This window comes from Vipera ursinii, assembly GCF_947247035.1.
Source record: "Vipera ursinii genome assembly, chromosome: 8".
Taxonomy (NCBI): Eukaryota; Metazoa; Chordata; class Lepidosauria; order Squamata; family Viperidae; genus Vipera; species Vipera ursinii.
Window position 1 is genome coordinate 3,024,319 of NC_139519.1, and position 21,204 is coordinate 3,045,522.

At 45.7% G+C, this 21,204-nt stretch overlaps 1 protein-coding gene across 1 annotated transcript in view; it reads right to left on the minus strand.

Annotated features, from left to right (window-relative positions):
• TET3 (tet methylcytosine dioxygenase 3) overlaps nucleotides 1-21,204 on the minus strand; it is an 88,969-nt gene that overhangs the window by 11,350 nt on the left and 56,415 nt on the right. The window contains exons 3-8 of the mRNA XM_083368588.1: nucleotides 13,589-13,679; nucleotides 9,066-9,159; nucleotides 7,850-8,058; nucleotides 4,462-4,612; nucleotides 3,267-3,356; nucleotides 2,304-2,441 (exon numbers count right to left, since the gene is read on the minus strand). Coding sequence (XP_083224714.1) covers nucleotides 2,304-2,441; nucleotides 3,267-3,356; nucleotides 4,462-4,612; nucleotides 7,850-8,058; nucleotides 9,066-9,159; nucleotides 13,589-13,679 — 773 coding nt within the window. The remainder of the gene's footprint in view (nucleotides 1-2,303; nucleotides 2,442-3,266; nucleotides 3,357-4,461; nucleotides 4,613-7,849; nucleotides 8,059-9,065; nucleotides 9,160-13,588; nucleotides 13,680-21,204) is intronic.

The following is a 21,204-nucleotide window of genomic DNA, read 5'->3' on the forward strand; positions in this document are numbered from 1 at the left end:
GGGGGGAATGAAAACTCCTGGAGGTGCCTCTGCTTACAGGCAGATTTCTACAAAGAAACGGCTAGGACAGGGATAGGCAAACCTCGGCTCTTTTATGACTCATGGACTTCAACTCTCAGAATTCCCGAGTCAGCATGGCTGGCTCAGGAATTCTGGGAGTTGAAGTCCATGAGTCATAAAAGAGCCGAGGTTGCCGACCCCTGGGCTAGGAAGAAACAGGGAAAGGGCTTCTCTTCCTCCAGCGATCTGGGCTCCCCCCACTTGGCACTGCTGGAATCCTACTCCTACTGCAAATGGAAAAAAACAGCGTTTTGGTCTCTGTTTGGGGCAGAAGGTTTCCTTCTCGTTTGCCTACCTTTCCACTGACTCAAACCAAGAGTGCGCTCGCGTGGGAAAAGGAGAAGAAGCAAACTGCATAAAGATCGCTGAGAGGAAGGAAGAAAAAAACGGATATTTGCCCGAGACTCTCTTGAACTGCAGCCACGAAGTCTGAAAAACCTGCAGATCCCAGAAAAAGAAGGATGAACCCCAGCTGCTTTCCTCCCAATCACTCCTGGTGGACCACTTGATCAAAAAGGGGGGTGGGGTGGGGGGGTGGCAAGGGGAGCCGAGACTGAATAGGATTCTTGGGGGGGTCACAGCAGGGCAGCAGAAGCCTCCCCATTGCCTGCAGAATGCTGGCCCTTCTCATATCCTGGCCAAAGGGACGGGCGACAATCCTCTAGAGAGTGAAAATGCTAATTGTGGCTGTTCAGCAAATAGCTTCTTTTCGCCTGAAACCAGAGATCTCTACTATAAACTGATGGTGTGCAACAAAACTGGCCTCATGGGAGAAAGTGATGAGTGGAATATTATTGCGGTCACTGAAGTTGAAAGGAAGGAACATTTTCTCTGATGACGGCATCAGTATGAACTCCTCCTTGCAGCAGATTTTAAAACTTTTATAACTGCAGATCCAATGGAAATCATTTTATTTTCAGAGGGAGACAAACAGAAATGTCTGGGTAGGAAAAAAAAACAGTTGTTCTGAACTGGGGAACCCCAGCTTGGTGACACAACTGATGAGAATATATTCAGCAGAGGCTCTTTGAATATAAGCAAGCTATTTGATACAGCAGCTAAAACCATCTAACAAACTTGTGGGTTGCACCGACAGAAGCATTTAATCCAAATCACAAGAAGTGCAATAATTGTTCCCTTGTACTCAGTTCTGTTTAGATCACACTTGGGAATTATGAGCACCACGCTTTAAATGGGTCGTGGAGGAGGTAAATATGACAGCGAATAGGATGGCAGGTGACCTGGAAAACAAAATCTTTAATTCTTCCTAGAGATCTCTCCATATCTAAAAGGCTTCTCTAACTGATTAACATTTCTGTGACTTTTGCAATTCTGCTGTCAGTTGGGTCTACCCTAACCTTTTTGGACAGATAAATGGCTCTTACCATATCAACTTGCATGTTATGAACTTTAGAGAATTGTAATCTTGTTCGTCCCTTGTAGCAAAAGAACTACAAATGCAGTGACACCTCATCGTCTGTAATCTTGGTGCCTTCAGCTGCATTTCAGCTCTCACTTTCCAAATCAACATGACTAACGTTCAGAATCCTGGGAGACGCCACAAACCTCCTCCTTATATTGTGTGACATGTGCCAAAGTGACCATGGGCCACATTTAGCATTGCCCCAGTTCAGCTTCCCGCCAGAGAACACAGGGTGATGGCGATTGATCTCAGTTCAGTTGCCAAGTTCCCTCTCTTTCACTCTCAGGATTCCTTTAGCCAGCTATGCTGACTCAGGAATTCTGGGAGTTGAAGTCCATGAGTCATAAAAGAGCCGAGGTTGCCTACCCCTGCTTTAGCCTCATACTACCAACATTTGAAATTAATTCAAGCTGTGTCTACATATCTGGTTTAATGGCATTTTCCAAAACTCTCTGAGGATTTTCTTTCTACTGTTGACCACACAGAACACCAGTTGAGCCTTGTGGCATAAAGCCACTTTTCTTTTTTGTTTAAGTAAATTCTGACTACACGGACTGAAGTGGTTTTTCAAATGCAAAGGGGAAAATTTATATTTCTTACTGGAAAATAGCAGCAGAGAGTAATTATGGCAGAAGTATCCATAGATAGGTTATCAAATATTTCAAAGGCTTGAACTGGAAGGAGAAGAAGGAGTTTACGAAAGCTTCCACTGTTTTTCGATCTTTAAGGCTCGCTGCCTCCCTGTGACAGTCTAACAAGATTTTGGCCCTTCTGGAATATTTCACAGGCAGAACGGAAGACAAATGAAAGCACCCCTTACCACCGTGCACCCATTGTATAGGTTGTGCTGGTCCTTGTGTGCATGAGCACAGAAATCCATGCATGCTGTCACTCCAGAAAAAGGCCGCCCCTCTTTCAGCCCCAGTCGGCAATCTATTGCTACATCCTCATTTGCAACCTAATCCAAAGGGAAGAAAAGCAGTTTGTGTTATTGCATCATTATGGCCCCAATGTGAAAAAAGATAAAGCAGCTGGGTCTGACTACCTGTTCCCTCAACCAGTTGCCCCCAGTGCTGTGAGAATTGTAGTTTTGGGTCAAGCCTCATGTCATCTGGGAGGCCTGTAATCTGGTCTCTTGATAATGCCAAGACTTCATTTTATAATGGCCCTAACTGAGCAGCGGAAGATTTTCTTCCTATCATCAAGGGCAGATGGCGAATTCACGAGGAAGGGCAGCTTAGAGATAAGGACCGGGTCACGCCTACCACGATGGCAGGAGTCATCAGTCACAAGCACAAAATGCATCATGGCTAAGTACAATATGCAAACCCAACCCATATAGGCAAGTGGATCAGGAACAACCTCGCTTTTATTCTCTTTTCAAGCAAGCGAGACTCTCTGAGCAGCTGGACCCATGCAAGAAGCAGTCAGACTTACTTGCAAGAAAGAGCTCTTCCAGCTTGTTGCAAAGCAGCTTTCTTACAAGAAAACAACAAACTGGTAAACAGAAAACTGAGGCCAAATGTATGTTCTCCTGGTTTTTTTTATACAAAGAGGTACTGCATTTCCCAAAAGCCAAAGAGAGCAGTTTTGCCCCACTGTAGCAAAAGGGAAGAGCAACTCATCTTCCACATGAAAAAGCAAACTCTGTGATGGAGCAATTCCTGCAAGATTTGGGGACTGCAACCCTTTTCCTAAGAGTCACGTGACTTGTAGACAGACCTTTGCTTAGGTAGATGCTTATGAGGGCCCCAATCAAAGCATGGAAAAGTTATCAAGGCACCTGGTTTTGATACGCCTGGGGTGCCAGTCTCTTATACAGTGGTGCAACCTCTGTAGCTAAATCCTGGAAGCTTCTTCTGAGAACTTCTTCCTGGAAGGAGAGACGGTCAAGATTAGCTCCTTAGTATTTCCAGTGAGCCTGGTGCTGTCACTAGCAACTCCTAGAAGTTCTGCCTCTCTCTACCCCAAGTTCCTTTGGAAATAAGTCTGCTGCAGGAACTGAACTTGAACAGTTTTTCTGCAAAGCAACTGCCTTTCCTCAGAGCAAGGCGCTTTCTTTCTTCAGGCAGAGCAAATGAAAGTGAACATAATCACATCTTCCCAACCCGCGATTCGAGGTATGTGTTGCACAACTATGAGCTTTGCATGTAACTGTTTCTACACCCAGCAGGATTCCCATGAACTTGGAAGTCAAAACAACTGATTAAGGCTCTTTTCCTTCTCTGAACTTATTAGTCCTTTCTCAGGCAGTCTGGTCTAGCGGTTGGGGCACCAGGCTAGAAACCAAGAGACAGTGAGTAACGAGCCCATTTTAGGCATGAAAATCAGCTGGGTGACTTTAGGCCGGTCACTCTCACAGGGGTTGTTTGTTGTGGGAAAAATAAGAGGAGGGAGGAGTATTACATATGTTCTCTACCTTGAGTCCTTTGTAAAAATGCAAATCTTTTTAAAAAGAGAGCTTCTTTTTTAAATAATGAGTCAATCCCTCATTATTTCCTATTATATATAAAATGCAGTTTGCCCCAACTTCTTCCCAAAGGTACTTTTATGGGGTTTTCAAAGCAGTTCACTCTAGGAGAAACCTCTGCCCAAACATTGCCACAGGATGGATGAGCTGAGAATACAGTCTTTAAAAAGTACATTCTGCAGCCTTACATAGCATTAGATAATGTGGTTTCTTTTTGTTTGAACATGTAAGTTTCTTCCATGACTCAGGCTGAAACCTTGGGAGAAAATCCGATGTACGTGGTTCTTCCTTCCAAGTAAACATCTTTGAACTAATCAATAAAAGTTATGATTATTTGTACGATTATTGATTCTTGGGAAAGCAAGAAACCAGTCTACGGTATTTCAGGCTGCCTACCTGGAGGGAAAGCCCCTCCTCAAAACCATCGCCCTTCCCTGTTACTCTTCCATCTGTTAAACTAGGAGGTTCCAATAAATCCCTCTAGAACAAGAATGACCAGGACACTAACCTCCTTGGGATTGTCTCCCTGTAATCTGAATTTCCTGGGTGTTTTGCTCCGCGCATATTTGCACCCGTTGAAATACATGCTCCAAGAGCAGCCAAAGGAGAAGGAAGCACCACAGGTGTTGGGATCCTTGCCTTGACATGCACAGGTTCGGCTGCAATGAATCCAAAGGGAGGGGGGAATCATAGGCTTACAAAGGAGTCCTAGGCTGCCCACCCCAGACAGAAGACCAGAGAACCAAGAGCACAGCATCATCAGCAGTTTCCTAAGCAAATGCAATTGACACAATATAGGTAGTGCTCATAATAAACCTTTGGGTACTAATAATCATGATATCCTTATGATATCACGATATCCTGGCTTCAGGGTCAGGAATGAGTGGCACTAGGTCACACTAGTTTTCTTCTTCCAGGGAGAGTTGCTGTTGAGGTGTGGGAAAAGTCTTGCCCACAGTCAATGAAGATTCTCAATCATCCAGCTAAACTTGGAAATCTGGAAGCTGAATCATGGCAACTGAACTTTTCTCTTTTGTTTGAAACATTTTGCTGCTTATGCAAGCAGCTTTTTCTGTTTGAGCAAGTCAGTTAGGGGGATTCTATATATGTCCAGTCCCAATTAGGAAAGTTAAGTGAGGACTACCTTTATGTTATAGGGACGCGGTGGCTCAGTGGGTTAGGACGCTGAGCTTGTCGATCAGGTCGGCAGTTTGGCGGGTCGAATCCCAAGTGCCACATAACAGAGTGAGCGCCTGTTACTCGTCCCAGCTTCTGCCAACCTAGCAGTTCGGAAGCACGTAAAAAGGCAAGTAGAAAAATATGGACCACTACGGTGGGAAGGTAACAACGTTCCGTGCGCCTTTGGTGTCTAGTCATGCCGGCCACATGACCACGGAGACGTCCTCAGACAAGCGCTGGCTCTTCAGCTTTGAAACGGAGATGAACACCGGCCCCTAGAGTCAGAAACGACTAGCACGCATGTGTGGGGGAACCTTTACCTTTACCTTTATGTTGTTCTGATAAGGTTGCACAGACCCCAACAGAAGCCTTAAACAATAGGGAAGGTGTCCTATTCAAGGGCTAGCTGGCAATTTTGACCAGGAGAGCCTTTACACAGCTTTGCTTCACCCACCAACATGCATCCATTCTGAGATTGGGAGGCTCTGTGTGTAGTCATGCATGTCTTAATTACAGTTAATTCAGAGTCCAAATGGACTATTGCAATGCACTTCTATGTGGACTACCCTTGAAGACCATCCAGAAGCTGCATTTATTAGGAAATCTAGCGGTGCAAGTAGCAACGGGCACCTCATAATCTATGCACTTCTGCTCTCAAGCTGCCCTGGTTCCAGATCCAATTCAAAGTGTTGGTACCTGTAGTTTATAGTTATCCATAAGGCTTTCCCTGGCATGGGACCAAGTTATTTGTGGAAGCACCTTTATCCATCCCATCCTATCCAGAAGGGGAGAAGCATGGCACTTGGTGACATCCAGGAAGAAATCAGAAAATGGTCTTTTACAAGACCCTAAGGACACGGCTCAGAGTGTCTGTTGTGAATTACTTTGATTTTGTATTTTGTAAGGCATTACTGCCAATGATTAGGGAGGGGGGTGGTTTATTTCTCACCTGCCAATTGTCTATTTATTATGAATATATTTTTTTCCTTTGCTGGTTTTATTCCTTTTTTTATTGAAAAGTTTTACAAAATTTTAATAATAACCCCCCCTCCCCATCAACCCTCCCCGCTTCCCCCCTCCAGACTTCCCAAAGCAGAATACAGGGTATTACATATAGCAATCTTATGCAAGCATATGCTAAATATCTATTATGTTAACAAACCTTCCACCCTTTAACTCCCTTATAACAAAACTAAAGTAATTATAATAACACTTCTATAATTGTTAAAAATTATCCATATGCTATTTGAAACTTTTTAGTCCCATATTTGTTTTGAATATAATCAATCCATCTTTTCCATTCCAAAATATATTTTTCTTGTGACTGTTCTTTCAAATATGCTGAAACTTTTGCCATTTCAGCTACGTCCATTACTTTAAGTACGGTATCCATTGATCTATTGTAGGTAAATCTTCTTTCTTCCAGTGTTGCGCCACCAACAGTCTGGCTGCCGTTAAGTGTAACATTAATTTAGTTTCTATAACAGTACAATCCGAAATAATCCCCAATAAGAATAGCTGCGGAGTAAATCTTATTTTTTTCTTAAAAACTTTCTGAAAAATCCACCATATTTTTATCCAAAAGGCTTTAACATGTTTACATGTCCACCATATATGATAATAAGTTGCCTCTTCACTACCACATCTCCAACACTTAGGTGGTTGATTTGAATACATAGATGCTAACTTTTTAGGATCTAAATGCCATCTATAAAACATCTTATAAAAATTCTCTCTTAGGTTTTGTGCTTGTGTAAATTTTACATTTCTAACCCAAATTTTTTCCCAAGTATCCATCAATATGGGCTCTTGAATATCCTGAGCCCATTTTATCATACAATCTTTAACTAACTCCGATTCTGAATCAGTCTCTATAAGAGCATTATATAACCTTTTTATATGCGATTGACTTTGATCTCTAATTTGCTTTATCAAATTTTCATCAACTTTTATTATACCAATTTTCTGATCTTCTTTCCATCTAGCTTGTAATTGTACTAAGTCTGTACTATCTTTTCTTCCTTTAAAACAGACATGTCAAACACAAGGCCCGGGGTCCGGATCCGGCCCGCAAAGTGGTTTCATGCGGCCCACGAAGCCATCCTGGAAACAGTGAGGGAACGGCCCTGACTGCCTTGACCCTCAGATCTGTCCCACTCCTGCCCAGGCCCCCATAGGCACCCTTGATGCGAATGATGTAGAGCTGGCCATGCCCACCCAGTAGGCCACACGCACCCTGGCCACGCCCACCCAGTAGGCCACGCCCACCCTGGCCATACCCACCCGGCCCCCTGAGGGCAACCGCAATGCTGATGCGGCCCTCAATGACACCCCTGCTTTAAAACATTTAAAGGTTTCAGTTTCAAAATATTCCCTTCCATACTAAGAAGTTCTTTATAAGTAATCACATCTTGTTTCTGCTCCACATTTATATTTCCTATTGCATGTCTGGGTATTGCCCATATAGGCATTTTATTATTTAATATATATTGGTACTTTTCCAAACACGCAACAAAGCATTCCTTAAAATAGGAGTCTTAAAGACATTGTCCACTTTTCTGTCATAAATTAGACATGCATGCCATCCATACAATAGGTCGTACCCCTCAATATTCAATATTCTTTCATCTATTAAATTAAACCAATCACTAATTGTTGATAATGCAACTGCATCATAATATAATCTCAAATCTTAGGAAAGAGCCAGACAAACTTACTCATCATTTAGCCCACATCGCCGAGTGGTAGCGTTTCCAAATTTTGTGAGTGTGTCAGTGAGCTCCTGATAGAGCGTGTCCCCCAGGGTCCGAGGGATTCCCTCCCAAGCCAAGATCAAGATGATTATGACAGCATTCTGGCAGTGATGGCCAGCACGATGTCTCACCAGGCACAGCAGTTTCTCCTCCACATTGTGCCTCCTGATGACCTGGAATGCAAGCAAAGATGTTGGCTGGCCACACAAAGGACTCCCCTTCTGTTCCTTCAGCAGGCTGGATTACCTCCCTGAACAAGGCAACTTGGCTAGACAAAGCCATGCCATGCCAAAGGTTGGGCTTCCGACAGTGGACTACTGTAGGAAGCCCAAGCTCACCTGGATACGGCCCTGCTCCCTATTCTGCAGGCCAGGCTGGCTGGGTGGACAAGCCTCAAGCCAGAGGACTTGAAGGTTAGAACTTCTCCCGTGGCTGCACTCTTGCAAAAGGTAAATGACTGGCTTTGTTGTTGTTGTTAGCTGCAAAGTCGTGTCTGACCCATCACAACCCCATGGACAACGTTCCTCCAGGCCTTCCTGTCCTCTACCATCTTCTGGAGTCCATTTAAGCTCACGCCTACTGCTTCAGTGACTCCATCCAGCCACCTCATTCTCTGTCGTCCCCTTCTTCTCTTGCCCTCAATCTTTCCCAGCATTAGGCTCTTCTCATGAGTCCTTCCTTCTCATTAGGTGGCCAAAGGATTTGAGTTTCAACTTCAGGATCTGGCCTTCTAAAGAACAGTCAGGTTTGATCTCCTCTAGGACTGACTGGTTTGATCGCCTTGCAGTCCAAGTGACTCGCAGGAGTCTTCTCCAGCACCATAGTTCAAAGGCCACCATTCTTTGGCGCTCAGCCTTTCTTATGGTCCAGCATGGGGACCCTGAGCTATCAAAGTTAAAAGATACCCCCATCAACTTTTTTCCTTCTAGTTATTTGAAGAGCTTAGAGGCCACTCCAATCAAAACTTACCATCTTTACACAAATGCAGTTAAAAAGACAGAACCTCATACACAAATAACAATGTTCTTTTCAACTCTCTAGGACAGCGTTTCTCAACCTTGGCCACTTGAAGATGTCTGGACTTCAACTCCCAGAATTCCCCAGCCAGCAGTCTACATATCTTCAAGTGGCCAAGGTTGAGAAACCCTGCTCTAGGATATGTTGCATTTTCCTCACTGACCCATTTTGCGATAGGGCAGCCGCGAGAACTCTTTCCTTCCTTCCCGGTATAGATCACCTTTTCAATTCGGATGGCTTTCCCCTTCTCACCATACCTGATGGAAAAAAGGCACAACATCAACATAACAGACAATGATGGGGCTACCTGAGCAAGAATCTTTTTTAAAACTTGCTCTAAAAAGAAGAAAAACACATAAAAATATAAAACAGAAACACCGCATGGAAAAGTTTGCAGAATATGAAATAAAATTAAGAGAAACTACTCTACTGGAAGAAGTATGTCACTTTTACCTTAATTTATCAACTTGAATTAAAATAAAATCAGCATATGGGAAATGCCAAATGGTACATTCCATGGCCATCTTTGTAAGCGATCTGAACGAGGGACTAGAAAATATTTCAAACCGTTACATTTTCAGATGACATAGAAATGGTGTGGTGGGGGCAAATGTATTAGAGGAGAGTGCTAAACTTCAAGGGACAAGCAGCAATGATGGAGGAGGGTCCAGCAAGATAAATTCCAATAAGAACAAATGCAAAACCTTCACAGAGCAGGAAAAACCAAAATCATAATTATAGGATGCAGGAAGAGAAAGTGGACAGCAATATATACAAATGTATGTGACTGTCTTAGTAGATCACAAACTGAGCATGAGCCAACAGCCTGATGCAGCTGCTAAAAATGCAAATGCAATTATATCATCATCACCACCACCACCATCATCATCATCATCGTCATCCATATTCTCTGTCAAGATCAAGAGAAGTCCTCCTTATTATGCTAAAAAAAATGGCTTCATTTCTGGGTACCATTTTTTAGGAAGGACATTGATAAACTAGAGTATAGCTAGCAAGGAATTTTAAGGGTCCTGGAAGGAAAGAAAATCATGAACTGCCTGACCAATCACATGCAATGTGTAGTCCTTAATAGAACTATGTCTACATGGAGGGAACTAAGCAGTGGGATATCCCAAGTTTCTGCCTTAAGCCAAGTAATCTTCATAAACAATTTAGATGTGTGAACAGAAAGGGAACTCATTAAATTTACAGACAACACTAAACTGGTAAGAATAGCCAACACCCCAGAAGACAGGGTCAAGATCCAGATGGATCTTGACAGACTTGAACACTAGGCCCTATCTGACAAAATAAAATTAAAGTGTAAGAAAAGTAAGGTTTTACGCTTAGGCAGGGAAAACCAAATGTAGAGGTATAGAATAGGTAGAACCTGACTCAACAGCAGCAACTGTGAGAGGGATCTCAGAGTCCTAGTGGACAATAATTTAAAATATGAGCCAGCAGCCACCAAAAAAGCCAATGCCATCCTTGGCTGCATTAAGACAGGAATAGAATCAATATCATGTTAAGTGTTAGTACTGCTTTATAATGCCTTGGTAAGACCGCACTTGGAATATTGCATCCATTTTGTCGCCACAATATAAAAAAGAGGTTGATAGAGTGCAGAGGAAAGCAACAAAAATGATTAGGCTAAAACGGTTGCAGGAATTGTGTGTCTAGTTTAATGAGAAGAAGGACAAGAGCGACATACTAGCTGTGTTCCAATATCTGCCACAAACGAGAAGGGCTCAGCCTATTCTCCAAAGCATCTGAAGGCAGGAGAAGAAGATGAAAACTGATCAAGAAACGAGCCAACCAGAACGAAGGAGAAATTTCCTGATAGTTAGAACAATTAATCACTGGACCGGTTTGCCTCCGGAAGTTGTGGGTCCTCCATCACGAGGTTTTAAAGAATAGATAGGACAACCATTTGTCTGAAATGGTATAGGGCTTCCTGCTCAAGCACAGGGTTGGACTAGAAGACCTCCAAGATCCCTTCCAACACTGTTATTCTATTATTCTATTCTATTCTATGAAGAACATTTGGAAGTTTTAGGTACATTGATCTTTAGAGCCAGAGATTGTGGAGATGCTCAATATCTGCCTTCATGCATCTAGAGACCTGTCCTGAGGAAGATACAGCAAAGTTGTTTCACTAAGTGGGACAAAATGTAATTAAATTACAACAGATACAGACCTATTCTTTCTCAGGATATAAAATAATGTTTTAAAATTGCAGAAAGGCCAAATCCAAATTTAAGTGGTTTTTTTTTAAAAAAACACCTCCCTAACATATGAGCAGTTGAGAACCAGAATCATTAACCCTGATCTGCAAAGGTAGGACAGTCATCTGTCCAGGAAACGTGAAATTGGATTCCTGCTTTTAGCAGAAACTTGCATTGAACCAGATGGCCTAAATGGACCTTCTAACTTTAAGATTCACTGGAGAAGAGCCTCATGCTGGGAAAGGTGGAGGGCAAGAGAAGAAGGGGACGACAGAGAATGAGGTGGCTGGATGGAGTCCCTGAAGCAGGAGGCGTGAGCTTAAATGGACTCCAGAAGATGGTAGAGGACAGGAAGGCCTGGAGGAACGTTGTCCATAGGTTCGCGATGGGTCGGACAGGACTTTGCAGCTAACAACAACAAACTTTAAGATTCTATTACTGGATTTTGTTTACATTCATATTTTATTAGAATAATGTTTCCCCTATTGTTCAGGAGTTCAAGGAAGTACACAAGAAGTCCTTCTTTCCTCACAGCAATCCTGTAAAGTTGGTTGGGCTAAGACAGGGGTAGGCAACCTCAGCTCTTTTATGACTCATGGACTTCAACTCCCAGAATTCCAGAGCCAGCCGGCTCAGGAATTCTGGGAGTTGAAGTCCATGAGTCATAAAAGAGCAAAGGTTGCCTACCCCTGGGCTAAGAGAAAGGAGCTGGCTCAAAGGCCCTCGGGGGGGGGCTGGCTTCCTCTCTGCCAGTCCAACACTTCCACCACTAGACTATGCTGGCTACACAAGTCCTGATGACTCCCTGGCCGTGCAATTTAAGACACTTGATATGATTTTTCTCCTGCCACACTCGAATAACTGAGCACCCACATGCATCCCTGGGATCTCACCAGACAGCCCTGAGCAAGTTGCTCTCATAGTGCCCCGAGTCAGGAGCTGACAGGTACATCAAGGCTAAAGAAAGGCACAGTCCTCTGTTAACAGCCTTGAGCAAAATGACAAGGAAATGCTGATCTCCTGAAGGGCATCTCCCCTCGGAAGACACCCCTTGCCCTGGCCTTGTCTGAATGCCCAACATCCCAAGGGGAAGGAGAGCATGCTGGGTATGCTGAGATCAAGAATGTGAGCAATGTCAGACTCCTAAACAGACCAGAGAGGAAACATGGCCAGATGAACTAATTCTACTTTATTGTAAGGCCATATTAACAGAATAGGAACGCAGTGGCTCAGTGGGTTAGGACGCTGAGCTTGTCGATCAGATGGTCGGCAGTTTGGCGGGTCGAATCCCGAGTGCCGCGTAGCAGAGTGAGCACCTGTTACTCGTCCCAGCTTCTGCCAACCTAGCAGTTCGAAAGCACATAAAAATGCAAGTAGAAAAATAGGGACCACTATGGTGGGAAGGTAACAGCGTTCCGTGCGCCTTTGGTGTCTAGTCACGCCAGCCACATGACCACGGAGACATCCTTGGACAAGCGCTGGCTCTTCGGCTTTGAAACGGAGATGAGCACCGGTCCCTAGAATTGGAAATGACTAGCACGCATGTGCAGGGGAACCTTTACCTTTTTAACAGAATCTTGCAAGTCCGAAAGTACAAATCTCTTGCCATCTCCTTTTACTGCCTGATTAGTTAGGGTGGATCCTTTGGTCAGCTGCAGGATCCTTTCCCTTTTATCTTGATCAGTCCCTAGGAAGCATTCCTCTCCCCAATCTCACATTTATTTACAGGCAAGCCCTTGCTGGCTTTTTTTGGGGGGTGGGGGTGTTCTTCGTTAACAACCACTCATTCAGTGACCATTTGAAGTTACAATGGCACTGAACAAGACTAGTCTTCAAAGTTATGGCCATTTCAGCCCTGTGGCTTTCCAAAAGCAAAGTCAATGGGGGAGGGGCAGCAGGGAAGATCATAGGACACTCTGGTAAGTTGTTTGCACTGTGGCAGCTCTTTCCCTCTTGAGAAGACTGGCTATGGAAAGCAAACTCCCTTCTTTTATTAGATTTATATGCTGCCCGTCTGATTGCCACGTGACTCTCACCCTCTTACTTTCACCCTCCTTGGAATTCAGATTACTCTCTTCACTTGAAATGAGAGCAAGTAGAGACCAATTCAGTTTCTTCTCCCTTGAGGTGAGCAATTTCCACCTACGGAAATTCCAATTCCAGTATGAGCTCCTAAGCTTACTTGTGAATCCGTTTTGCAAGCAACAGTCTCAGGTGCTAGGCCCACCCCTTCTGAAAGCAACCTGCAACGTGAGAGGGCAGCCAGAAGGAAAGAGTGAGAAGAAGGCCCAGGGGAATCTTCCATGAAAATAAAACGGCCATCTCTGCTACAACCAAAGGCAATTTGCCACTGACTGAATTGGAAAATGGGCCAATTTCACCCAAGACCTCACGTGCAAAATTGATATACCAGTGGAGACTTTTTCTTCTCAAGTTCTTCAGGATCCCTATCATGACTTACCGTTCCTCCATCAGTTCCCTAATGGATGCCACAGTTGGTCCAGATCCCAGATGAGTGTAATATGGGCCCTCATCTTTTTCAACTATTTGTTCTGTTGAAAAAGCAAGAACAAGCAATTAGTCGATTCGCTTTTTGTAGCCAAGGAATGGAAGTCATTGACTGAAGACAGGTCCCTCAAGGGACTGTTCCAATACTGAAAAGGAACCCGGAGCAAACTTTAAATGCCTCTTGTAAGTTGAAGATGGGTGCTTTTCCTGACATAAACAGTGAAAGGAGACTCTCCACCTTGCCCACTTTTCTGCGTTTGGCAGACAAGGGACATTTCAAAGAAGTAAACCTGGCAACCTTTTCTCAAGAGCAGCTGAAACCTCAACAGTGAAGGGAATCTAATTCCTGATGGCCACTTTATTCGACTTTCAACCACATTAAATACTGGACAGTCAACTGCTGCACTGGATAGTATTCAATGGTTTAAAAAGTTTCCCTGGTTAACAAAAGATGATTAAAGCAAAATGTTTTACATTAAAACAAAACATTGTAAGAACCAAATAGCGCTAATATGTATATGATGAACAACTCAGAAATCACACACTGGCCTAGAGAACAAGCAGATGCCTCCCCAAACAGCCCCCATTCATCCCACAGAGCTTGGGAAGGATTTCCAAATCTGCCATTCCAGAATGTTTCCACAAGAGGTTCACCTAGCTCTCTTCCTGCCCCAGAACAGAATTCTTTTGACAGGAAGAAAAAAAATCTGTCTTTCAACCCAAGGGCTCATGAGCGGGTCGTGGGATTACCAATTCCCACGACGGGGAATGGCAGCAGGCGGATAGACAGGGGGCCGTATCGCTACCGGGAGGGCCGTCTCCGCTACTTGCAAGCGGTGAGGCGCTCCGACCCTCTGCTTCTTCCCCGAGGTCCCGGGAGCGAGGATGTGCAGCCTCCTGAGCTCCGGCTGGTGTACCTGAATGCCAGGTCCGTGGTTAACAAAGCTCCCCTCGTCAGGGATTTAGTTGAGGGTGAGCATGCGGACCTGGCTTGCATCACGGAGACTTGGTTGGGCCCAGAGGGTGGGGTCCCTTTGGTTGACCTCTGCCCACCAGGCTTCCGGGTGCTACACCGGCCACGAGCTCATGGTAGGGGTGGGGGAGTGGCGGTCACTATTAGGGAGACCTTATGTCTGCGGGAGACCACCGTTTCTCAGATAGTCGGGTGCGAGTCTCTCTTTGTGAGATTTGGTTCTGGGGCGCAGTTGGGCTTGCTGCTGGTGTACATTTCGCCAAGTCGCGCAGCGGCAGCCCTGCCCGAGCTGCTCGATATCCTCTCGGGGTTGGTGGTTGAGTTTCCCAAACTTATAGTTTTGGGAGACTTCAATCTACCATCCCTGGGAGGTTCATCTGAGCTAGCTCGGGAGTTCATGGCTTCCATGACGGACATGGACCTGACGCAAGTAATTTCTGAACCAACTCATGAGGGAGGCCACACCCTTGACCTGATTTTTTTATCTAGACGGTAGTTGGATGATCTTGGTGGGGGCTCTCCATTTATTATGCCCCTGTCATGGACCGATCATCATCTCCTGCGGCTGGTCTTCCGTTTTGCCACCCCCCGCCGTGGGGGTACGGAGCCAATTAGATGGTACCGCCCCAGACGCTTAATGGATCCTGATAGATTCCAAGCGGCGCTGGGGTCCCCACCTGCCTCCATTGCTCACAGCTCGGCGGATGCCTTAGTGGAAGCCTGGGAAAGGGCAGCCACTGAGGCACTTGACCGGGTTGTACCCTTGCGGCCCCTGACCCGGCGCAGATCCCAGCGAGCTCCATGGTTCTCCGCGGAGCTCCGGGAGATGAAGCGTCGGAAACGGGGCCTAGAGAGCTGTTGGAGGTCGAGCCGATCCGAACCCGACCGGTTGAAGTTAAGAACCTATATTAGGTCTTATCTCGCAGCGATGAGGGTGGCGAGGTGTAATTACTTCTCCACCCTCATCGCGTCCGCAGATAATCGCCCGGCCGCCCTGTTTAGGGTGACTCGCTCACTTCTTAATCAAGAGGTGAGGGAGGATCCCTTGCAGGGTCGTGCCGAGGAATTTAGTCAACATCTGTCGGATAAAATCGCTCGGATTCGGACCGGTTTGGACTCCAACTGGGCAGAGTCTGGCGATCAGGACACGGGCGGTCTTGTCAATGTTATCTGGGAGGAGTTTGATTCTGTGACCCCTGATGAAGTGGACAGGATTATGGGGAGGCTGAGCTCCTCCACATGTTTGTTGGACCCATGCCCTTCCTGGCTGGTTTATACAGCTAGGGAGAGGACACGAGGCTGGCTCCAGGCGGTTATATCTGCTTACTTGAGTGAGGGTTATTTCCCCACCATCTTGAAGGAGGCGGTGGTGAGACCTCTCCTCAAGAAGCCTGCCTTGGACCCAGCTGTATTGAACAACTTTTGTCCAGTCTCCAACCTTCGCTTTCTTGCGAAGGTTGTTGAGAGTGTGGTGGCGCATCAGCTCCCTCTGGTCCTGGATGAAGCGGATTATTTGGACCCCTACCAATCGGGTTTCAGGCCCGGGTACAGCACGGAGACGGCATTGGTCGCTCTGGTGAATGATCTCTGGAGGGCTCAGGATAGGGGATATTCCTCTGTCCTAGTCCTATTAGACCTCTCGGCGGCTTTCGATACCATCGACCATGGTATCTTGCTGCGGTGTCTCAGGGGATTGGGAGTGGGAGGCACAGTTCTTCAGTGGTTCTCCTCCTATCTCCTGGGACGCTCGCAGTCGGTGTTGGCAGGGGGGCAGAGATCGGCCCCTAGGTCTCTCGTTTGTGGAGTTCCTCAGGGGTCGGTTCTCTCGCCTCTCCTGTTCAACATCTACATGAAACCGCTGGGTGAGATCATTCGTGGTTTTGGAGTTGGGTATCATCAATATGCCGATGATACCCAACTTTTTTTTTCGACCCCAAACCACCCCAGTGATGCCCTCGCTGTGATGTCCCGTTGCCTGGAGGCGGTTCGGGTCTGGATGGGGAGGAACAGACTTCAACTCAACCCTGACAAGACTGAGTGGCTGTACATTCCGGCATCCCGGGACATTCAAAATGTTCCATCTCTTTCTATGGGGGGTGAGCTCTTACCCCCCGTGGATAGGGCTCGCAACTTGGGAGTCCTCCTAGATTCACAGCTTACCCTGGAAGATCATATAGTGGCCGTGACTAGGGGGGCTTTCGCCCAGGTTCGCCTGGTGCGCCAGTTGCGGCCCTATCTGGACCGGGATGCCCTGTGTACGGTCACTCATGCGCTCGTGACCTCTCGCCTTGACTACTGTAATGCTCTCTACATGGGGCTTCCCTTGAAGACCACTCGGAGGCTCCAACTGGTACAGAATGCGGCCGCGAGAGTTGTCTTGGGAGTTTCCCGGTACTCCCATGTTACACCTTTGCTCCGCGAGCTGCATTGGCTACCAGTTGTCTTCTGGGTGAGGTTCAAGGTCTTGGTTATGATCTTTAAGTCCTTACATGGCATGGGTCCGGGTTACCTCAGGGACCACCTGCTGCCGGCGTCAACTTCCCTCCGCCCAGTACGTGCCCACAGAGAGGGCCTCCTCAGGGTGCCTCCGGTCAGGGAATGCCAACTGGTGGCCCCCAGGGGGAGGGCCTTCTCTGTGGGCGCTCCGGCATTATGGAACCAACTGCCGGTGGAGCTCCGGATGACATCAGACCTCCGAACCTTCCGTCGCGGCCTGAAGACCCACTTATTTGAATTAGCTGGTCTGGCCTGATGGGGGATTATGGGTTTTTAAATTGGTGTTTTTAGTATTGTATTATTGTTTTTTAACTGGGCATTGGTTTAATTTCCTTTTAACTTTTGTATTGTTATTTATATATGCCCTGTGAACCGCCCTGAGTCCCTAGGGAGAAGGGCGGTATACAAATCAAATAAAACATAAACATAAAAGAAAGCTAAAGGAAGCAAACACATCAGTTTTCCTAGATCAACTTCCTTCTTTTCCTGCAGCATTTCTGGGAGCTTCCTCCAGCTCATAAAACATACCTCGCACTAATGGCTTTGTAAGATCAAAGGATGATCATAGGATGCTGCTGCCAATAGTCACCTAGCCCAGCTCAGAAAAACAGCTGGTATATCCAGGTCAGATACATTTAAATATTTAAGCTTAAGCTTAATAAGCTAGCCAGTTCACTTCTCCCCGTTCTAACTCCACTGCCACCTTCACTTCATGGGGAGGCCACAAAGGAATGCAGGGGAGCTCATAAAACTCCCCAGAACAAAAATATGACAGTCCGAAACAGATTGAGAAGTAGATTTGGAGGTGTGGGGGAGTTGTGTTAGAAGTTGAAAGGAAATACTTTTCTGCGGTCCTAAATCGGAACATTGTCCAAAGGTAATCAAGCCTTATCCCAACGCAATGAAGAACAGATGAGATGCTGTCTGGGTTCCTACAGCACATTAAACCCAGATAAATAAAGCAGAACTGCTATGTTGATCTATCATCCAGTGTTCAAGCAAACTATACTGGCATAACATGATGGCTAAAATAATAACTTTTTTCCCCCTAAGTTACAAGCTGCCCAATTCCATTTTATCTTAGTGTACTGTGAGAAGCCAGCGAGACAGTATTTTTAAATAGAAGAGCAGGGTAAAATAGCTTAAATAAGAAGTTATTTAAAGTATTATATTTAAATATGTAGACTATTTTATAGTCATACATACAATGACATAGAAGCACCTAGGGCAGGGGTCGGCAACCTCGGCTCTTTTATGACTCGTGGACTTCAACTCCCAGAATTCCTGAGCCAGCTATGCTGGCTCAGGAATTCTGGGAGTTGAAGTCCACGAGTCATAAGAGAGCCGAGGTTGCCGACCCCTGACCTAGGGTCTCTTCATCATCAGACTGGTCTCTCCAAGGACCACAATCAAAGTACCACGAAATGAGAGCTTCTGGATTCAACGGAAGAACTTCTGGGGTGCAGACACATTTCAAAAAAAGAGCTTGAACTTCCAATCTTAACACAAACTGCAGATCTTAATTTCAGAATCAGATTTCTTGATCTAATGATTATTGGCCGCTGCAAGAAAAGGCTTTCCCCTGCTGAAAGGCTTTCCTTGATGAGTTCAAAGCAATAGCACCTTTTCCAGCATGATCCAGAGAACACAGCCAAGCCCTAAGTTCTGTCGCTTCTGATTTAATGACTTAAACATCAATTAGCCAGGGACTGAGCTGGCTTCGGGTATTTCCTTCTCCCTTCCCATAACTCCTTCTTAAATGGCTCGTCATTCATTGCCATAGTTGCCCATTAGCTTCAACGGGGCTCGCTCAGAAATTCAAAGTTCACAATCAGCTTTTCCAATTCAGCTTGAGGTCAGAAATGGAAGGACGGTTGCCTCTTTCACTTCCTACTCCCAAAATAAAGGAACTGAAAATTGAAACGAAAATGAAGCGTATTCTGCCCTTGATCTGGAAAAATAGCCCCAGTGCTGGTTTCAGCATTTGCCATGCCAAGAAAGATCTGCCTGCGCAGGGAAAGCGATTAAGTCAAAGCCTTACATTTTGCAGCCAACAACTTCAAAGGCCTCTCAAAAGATGTTGGACCTGCAGCTCTCATTCCAGAACTGGTGTAAACTGAATTGCGAAGCATCTCCTCCTTTCTAGATTGTTTAGAGCCAAGAAAGTAATCTGAGCCACATGTCTGTGGAGATTCTCAATGACCCGGGCCATAGTTGTCTGAAAAGTGCCTTTTCAAAAGGCAACTGGACTGTTTTTTCCCCTGAGGAAGAACGAAAAAACTTCCTCAAGGAAAAAAAAAAGTCCAGTTGCCTTTTGAAAAAGCACTTTTGAGCATCCGAGCCACAGCTCCCAATTTTGCTCTGCAGGATACCACTAACAGAGTTTGCTCTCTTTGCCTGTCTGCTTACTATAAATCCAGCTGGTCTGTTTAGCAGACCCAGAAAGTGTCTTGGCTCAGACCAAGCCCACCACAAATGCCAAGCTGTCCAAAGGACACAGTACAGAAATTCTCAAAGGCACCTTCATCTTGCCAACCCTCAACTGGGGGAAATGCAAAGAAATGGTATGTCTAAGATCTGATGCCCTGAGAGAAACCATTAGGCGCCAATGTGGACTCCCTCTGTTAAAAACTGTTTTACAAATTAACATTGTTCTGCATTAACACTAGATCCTCTGGCCAAATGTGATTCTGTGGCCTAAATAATATCTGCCAAGGTAAACTGTACCGTTACCAGCAAGAAATTCTAACCTCTCTAGAACTCAACCAGTGCAGATATCATGGTCCCATCAGGTACCATTGTTTGACCGGCCTCATTTGTGCTGGGAAGCAAAATAACTGGACCCGGAAACACAGAGCTACAGGCTAGGCCAGAAGGTCAAACCCCATCCTGGAAGAAGACAGTGAGATGCCACTTTTATCACAGGAACCATACTTGCCCCTGAGGGGGCTTCACACTGCTTGGCCCATAATATCTACCACCTCAGTGGCTGGATGCACACACAGCATTAAGATACGGTTTGTTTAATAAGCTACATTTGATTGGCATTATAAATCATAACTGACCAGGCACAGTGGCTTGATTAACACAACACACCAATCTAAACCAAACAACCCACAATTACTGGCTATCTGCAACATGCCAACTGGTTAAAATGTAGTTGGCTCGTGGGGCTGAGTTAATTTTATGGTCACAGTGCTAGACTAGGAGCAGATGTAGTCTGTTCTAGTCCTATCTTAGGCACAAATGCCAGTTGAGTGATCCTGAGCTAGACCTCTTTCCTGAAGAAGGCGGCGACAATTGCCAACCGCTTCCAAAATCTTGCCATGAAAACTGCAGGGGCTTGTTTCACCCTGCCAAGTTCTCATGGATGGTGTCCTCCTTCAAAAGGGCAAGCCGGATGTACAGATGTCCATGTTCCTCGCAGTGAAGCAATTCCCCTAAACAGGCTCCTTGCGAACAGCATCTGAGAATAATTCTTGCCAGAGGAATCAGCAGGGCAGGCAAAGCACAGCCCCTGCAGTGGGTGTCTGTGTAAATAAGACAATCCACTCCTGGAGTCTGGAGTGAAGAAATCAACAGGCCAAGGCCCAGGAGACTCTGAGCAGCTAGTAAACCAAATCAGGTGGATGGGCAAAGCCAGGGATCCTTTGTTATGCAGCAGCAATGAGAGAAGGGATTAAAAGATGCCAGGCCTATGGAGGACAGAAACGGATAAAGCCAAGACAAGGGGGGAAAAATCCTGGACTCCTCAAAGAAAAATAATGAAGCAATAGTGGAGTTCTGAGTGGGGGGTTACATGGATTCCACTATTCCCCAAGTCAGGCTGTTTTAATGCTTCTCCTTTCAAATGGAGAAAACCTACATAAAAAGGCTTTTTCAAAAAAAGGCAAAGCAAAACCCTCGATGATTAAACAGGATCCTCTCCATAAAACAGGAAGTGCTGTGTAACCAAGGGCTTCCAGCCTCTGCTGCCAGATCTCAAGAGGCTGACATCTGGCACCCTTCGGGTTGCTCTTCATCCATGGTTGCCTATCCCCATGCTCTGCTTTGCAAGAGTCCCTCTGCAAGTTGCCCCCAGACTCCCTCACCAAAATTAG